Source organism: Parasteatoda tepidariorum, chromosome 4, assembly GCF_982258835.1.
Source record: "Parasteatoda tepidariorum strain Cologne lab strain chromosome 4, Ptep-v5.0, whole genome shotgun sequence".
Classification (NCBI taxonomy): domain Eukaryota; kingdom Metazoa; phylum Arthropoda; class Arachnida; order Araneae; family Theridiidae; genus Parasteatoda; species Parasteatoda tepidariorum.
This window is the reverse complement of record NC_141758.1, coordinates 14,341,070-14,347,439: the sequence shown is the minus strand read 5'-3', so window position 1 is coordinate 14,347,439 and position 6,370 is coordinate 14,341,070. Positions and strand designations below refer to the sequence as shown.

The 6,370-nt window shown below is 33.6% G+C and overlaps 1 protein-coding gene across 1 annotated transcript; it reads left to right on the top strand.

The window, feature by feature from the left end:
* The first annotated feature begins 2,631 nt into the window (after positions 1-2,631).
* Positions 2,632-3,963, top strand: LOC147810734 (uncharacterized). The gene has a single exon (XM_087162054.1). It carries the CDS (start codon positions 3,169-3,171, stop codon positions 3,961-3,963), a length of 795 nt encoding a protein of 264 aa, XP_087018180.1. The 5' UTR covers positions 2,632-3,168.
* The last annotated feature ends 2,407 nt before the right edge of the window (positions 3,964-6,370 follow it).

The window sequence follows — 6,370 nt, the reverse complement described above, 5'->3', positions numbered from 1 at the left end:
TGGATACAATGCTTCCAATGGACTAGTTGAACGATGGAATAGGAGTTTACAGCAGATGCTACATCATGTGATAAGGAGCGACCCATCTAACTGGGATAAGCATATCCCATTCCTGTTATTTGCTTATCGGGAAATCCCCAACTGCACCACTGGAATCTCACCTTTTCAATTAATGTATGGAAGACAGCCAAGAGGACCTTTGGCAGTGCTAAAATCATCATGGTCTGGTGAAACACCCATTCCTCCAAATTTGAGTGAATCAGCTGTTGAATACTTACAACAGTTGAAAATAAGAATGGAGCAAGCTGCAGAACAAGCTGAATTGATCGCAAGTGGAAAACAACAAAAATACACTGAATATTTCAATCGAAGATCCTTGCCAAAAAGTTTCAAGAATGGTGACCTAGTATATTTACTTATACCGGACTCTAACAACAAGCTTTATGCTAGATGGAGTGGTCCAGGAGAAATAGTGAGTCTTATTCCTCCTCACTCGTACAAAGTAAGACTACCAGATGGAAAAATAAAACATGTTCATTCCAACAAAATAAGAAAATTTCAAGCTCGTGTCAACGCCGTTGGAGTGATATTCGAAAATGAAGAAGATTTTGGAGAAGTCATAACTCTACCAAGAAAAGACTTATCAACCCCTTTGGAGTATTTAAAAATTGAAGGAAATTTAGATCTAGAAAATTTGGATAAAACTCAGAAGAATAGTTTAATGACCCTCATCAACCAGCATCAAGCATTATTTACAGGAAAAGTAAAAATGGCTAAAGTAGAATCCCACAAGATCAGATTAATTCCAAATGTAGAAAGAAAGAAACCACATGTATATAGGATCCCAGAAGCGTTGAAAGCAAGAGTTGATGCCGAAATAGAAGATTTGTTAAGTTCAGGACTAATAGAGGAGAGTGAAGCTGAGATAGCTCACCCAGTAGTTTGTGTAGACAAGAAAGATGGAAGCATCAGACTTTGTGTTGATTATAGAGCTCTGAATGCGGTTACCAAAGCAGACGATTTTCCGATGGAAGATGCAGTGGATCTAATGTACAATATAGGAAGAGCCAATGTAATAAGCACGCTTGATCTTCTCAAAGGTTATTACGCCGTTTCTATGGAGGGAGAAAGCAAAGAATTTACATCTTTCAAAACTCACCGTGGGCAGTATCAATTTAAAGTTCTCCCATTTGGATTAAAAAATGCGGCTGCCACTTTTCAGCGAGTTATGAACAAGTCACTAAAAGAGTTCAAAGAATTTTCAAGATCATATATTGACGATATTGCTATTTTCTCAAAAGACTTCGAAACCCATCTTCAAGATTTAGAAAAAGTCTTTACAAAATTAGAATTATTAGGATTTACCATCAACGTGAAGAAATGTTCTTTTGCGAAACCTCAAATAAAATATTTAGGACACGTGATTGGATCACGGAAACATCAACCTGACCCGCAGAAAATAATAGCCATTCAAAAATTGGAATCGCCAAAGACGAAAACTCATCTGAAAAGCCTTCTAGGACTGACGAATTACTACAGGGAATACATCCCAAACTATGCAGACGTCGCATACCCCCTCACCGAACTCACGAGAAAAAAACAACCGGAGATGCTTGAATGGAGAGAAACACATGAGTCTGCTTTCCAACGGCTCAAGGAGAAATTGGCGAAAACAACGGAATTGATTACCCCTACCCCCAACGAGCATTTCATCATCCACTCTGATGCTTCACAGGTGGGAGTAGGTGCCTGCTTGTCTCAACGGAAAGGCGACTCAGAAGTACCAGTGTGTTATGCCAGTCAAAAGCTTTCTAAATCTCAACAGAATTGGCCCACTATTGAGCGAGAGGCCTATGGAATAGTATGGGCATTGAAGAAATTCGAGCCTTGGATATTTGGCTCCCCAATCAAAATTGTGACCGACCACAACCCACTGGCATTCATTGTTAAAAATGCTCCCCAATCGTCTAAGCTCCAAAGGTGGGCGCTTGCCCTACAAAAATATAATTTAAGAATCGATCACTGTCCGGGAAGAAATCTTAAAAACGCAGATGCCCTTTCCAGACTCCCAATCTCAGGTGATTAAAAATAAATAAACTGTCGAGGTCAATGCAGACTTGGTCAGTTAGTGTTAAAAGCTATTTCATGACTCTTATATATTTTATTAGAGACTCTAAGTGTTTATATGCTTATATTGATATTTACTTGTGGATAAATTTAAAATAACAGATATTTGAGGTAAGTGCTTAATTAATTTGAAAACATATTTTAAAGTAAGATCTTTATAATTAAAAAAAATGAATGATTTAGTGTTTGAAAAATAGTAAATTTCATTGTTTATATGCATAATTTTAAGATATGATTAAAATCCATGGAAATATAATCATTGAATTGTAATGTTTATACATGCTCTTTGAGGTGTCATGGTTTAAAAATATTTTTTTATTTTGATTTGTTGTAATAATTGTTTAATTAATAATGTGAGTATTAAATATTATTAGTATTACTGTGTGTCAGTAAAAGTGGATAATTATTCTTGTATTAGATATTATTTTATAACTATTTTTTCTATAAAAAAAAGGGTTATATAGGATTGAATTGTTGATTGCTAGCGTTATAGTGCATAATTAATGATAACTGAGTTTATATATGAGTAGTTTGAATATCTCATCTGTTTAATATTCCTATTATGTTTTCATTGGAAATATTGCATAATCATGTTTATCGTATGTATCATTCTGTATTATAATTTTTTTTTTGATCGCAAACAGTTGTTTTTTTAATTTTCAGATTAACGATTAATTATTTGTAATATAATCATTATCTTAGGGGGAAAGGTGTAATGTTTGGCAACTGTTTGGCGATCGTTCAGGCGCACTTGGCGCATTGTGTCACCCCTTCGGGGGCATGCTAAGAATCGAGGTAGAGGCATGGCCAACTAGAAGGGGAAAGGCCTGAGAACTAGCTTATGTTTACTTGTGACGTCACAAATTCCGTCCGACCGGCGAACGTCGCTGAAACGAAGACGAAGTGAAAGAATTAGTAAATCCAAAAGTGGCATGCGTTGTTTATATTGAATCGTTTACATGCTTGTTTAGTGCTAATTAATCTGTTACATGCTTATTTGTTTAAAGTTAGGCGTTGTTATCAATTTTTAATTCGTTTACAATGCCTGATAGATGTTGTGTTACTGCGTGCAAATCAAATTATGATAAAACTGGAGAATATGTTTCAGTTTTTCAATTCCCTAAAGACGAAACAGTGAAAAATTTATGGATTAAGAAGATACCCAGGGAAAATTTTGTACCTTCAGATCGAAGTGTTGTGTGTGAAAAACATTTCACTGATGAGTGCATTATAAGATATGATGAGTATTGGAAAAATAATGAATTAGTTAAAGTTCAAAGAAGTCGGCCGAAATTGAAGGCTGGTTCGATACCAACATTATTTCCTGGTTGCCCAAAATATTTGTCCGAAGCTTCTTCATCTAAAAGAATGAGCAGAGATGAAAAGATAGCAAAAACTGATGAAAGGAATTTTAATGAGTTTTTGGCTAATGACAGAATTAAGTCATTTGATGATTTTAATTCATTGTTTAAATCTAAAATCGAACTACCAGACAATGTCCTTGCCTTAAAAACAAATAAAAACATTACACTTATTCTTTTCATGGATTTTGATAACTGCCCAGAAGTTGTTAAGAGTATAAAGATTGCACCTTCTTTATCTTTGCAAATTTTTATTGGCTCGCAGGAATTAGATTCCAAACAATACTCGCATCTTCTAAGTAATGGCATATTAACTTTTTGGAGCCAACTAGAAAACATTGTGTCCATGGTTAAAAGCGCCTCAAAAACAAATGTTGAAGTGAATGATTTAGATGTAATTATAGCTCACTTTCACAAGCTAATGGATCAATATTCAGATTGTGAAAAGATAAAAAAAAACAATATTCATTTGTGAGCAGTTAAAATTGGCATTAAAGCCTAAGACCTCCAGGAGATACAGTACTGACGTGTATCGCTTTGCTGCATCTTTATTTGTTGTGTCCCCATCCTGTTACAGATCAATATTAAATTGTAAAATGTTGACACTTCCTTGTGTGGATTCCATTAAAAAGTTGCTAAATGTGTTAAGCTTGAACTGTAGCACAACAGTAGAGGATAATATCCTTTATATAAAAGCCAAATGTGAGAAGCTTACTGAAAATGAAAGGCTCGTAAATTTGTCACTTGATGAAATTTACATTAAGCCAAAGATTTCGTATAAAGCTAATCAAATTACTGGTTTTTCAGAGAACAAAGAAAATGTGGAAGCTACATCTATTCAAGCATTTATGATTGCTTCGATATATTCCCCTTATGAGGAAGTGGTGGCGTTAGTGCCTGTGAGCGGAATGACTGCTGAAGACCTTCTCCGTCTAACAAAAGAAGCTTTATGTATTTTGCATAAGGCTAATTTTAATGTAATTTCTCTTATTGCTGATAATAATGCTGTTAACCGAAATATGTTTAAAGAACTCGCTGGATGTAAATTATCGAGTGAACCTTCGATAAACCCAGCAAGTGGGGCTCCACTATATTTAATTATTGATCCGGTTCATATTATGAAAACAATACGCAATAATTGGATTTGTCAAGTAGATGTGGAAAAAACTTTTGTTTGTCCTGTTTTCAATAATTTGAGTAATATTATGAAGCCAAGATTTTGCCTATTGAGAAATATGTTTCAATATGAAAAACAGAATGCTGTTAAACTTGCATTTAAGTTAAATGTAAAGACTGTTTACCCAACCAAAATGGAAAGACAGAATGTGCTGCCAGCACTAAATGTTTTTCACGAAAGTAATAGTGCTGCTCTAGAGCAGCTTTCAGAAAAAAATATAGCCTCGATACACACAGTGGAAGACACCATTGCTTTCTTGAAATTGATAAAGAGATGGTGGGATATTTTAAATGTTTCACACGAGAATAAAGGGATTTTCATAAGAAGTTTTGACTCTCTTCCACTCAGTGAAACAAATACTGAAAGCTTTGAGTTTTTGGAAAATTTTTTACTGTGGATTAAAAAGTGGCAAGAGATGAAGCAATTGCCAAGGCAGGGTTGTTTCTCTAAAGAGACATTTTTTGCCCTTATTCAAACAACATCAACAATTGTGGCCGTATCAAAAAGACTCTTGGAAAATGGTGCAAGATATGTGCTAACTACTAAATTTCATAGTGATGTCCTGGAATTCCGTTTTTCACGGTATCGACAGTTGTCTGGTTCGAATTATCATGTATCTTTGCAACAAGTCCTTGAATCTGAGCGTAAACTTCGGGTAAAATCACTGCTTAAGTTGCATTCGAAAACGTATGGTGATATTTCGCTCCGGCTTTTTTTCTCCGACTTTGAATCTCCTTTGGAAGAAACAAACATCGAGCCATTTATCGATATTCTTGAGGATTTAAATGTGTCTTGCGATAGCATTGAAATTCTGACCTATATTACTGGATACTGTGTATACAAGCTTAATGTTGATTGTGATGCATGCTACGATTTATACCTCAGTCCTTTCGATTTGAATGTGGATTTTGATAACAAAACTTTTGTCATCAGAAACTGAAAAATTTCATAACAGTTCCTATCTTGATATGCTTAATAGAGGAGGCTTGAAAAATCCATCTTGTGACATTGTTTATATTGTTGCTGTTTGTTTTGCTATTTTTCAGAAATTAATATCTAGTAAGTATGAAAAATTGTATCAATCTCTATCTGTTAATCAACATAACATTTTAGTTAAGCTAACTGAATTACATTTGTATCAAACATCAATAGTTGATATGGAACAAATTTGTGAAAAATGTAACTATAATTTTTCTAAGCGTGTTTTAATTTGTTTGTTGTAAACTTCCAATTTGTTTATACTTTTCCAGAAAGCGGAGGAATTTGCATCCCTGAATTTCTTAGAGGATATTTTTCATAATTTACAATTGAAAGTGTTTGCGAAGAATTGTTTTGCTTTGATAATGAATAATTTGAAATGTGAATGCTAGAGTTAATCACAATTGCCTGATTAAAAAAGATAATAAATAAATGATAATTTTTTTTTACATTTTAATCGCCTGCGGCGTCCGTGTTTTTTTTTTTTTTTTACTTGAGCTTTATTTATGTATTTTGCTAATAAATTTACGTCAACGTTTCCAATTACTTTTATATTTTTAAGAACTTTTATATCTAATATTTTATTGCATTTCTAATATTTATTTCGGCACTATTCTAATTTTAAATTTTTTGGTAGTATTACTATTTCTTTTCAAAAATAATAAAAAAAAATTATTACATATTACAATATAATTATTCATATAACAATTATTCTTATTGCCACCAA

What these genes read in the sequence shown, in the direction of transcription:
- LOC147810734 (XM_087162054.1), top strand. Translation starts at nt 3,169, where the DNA reads ATGCCTGATAGATGTTGTGTTACTGCGTGCAAATCAAATTATGATAAA.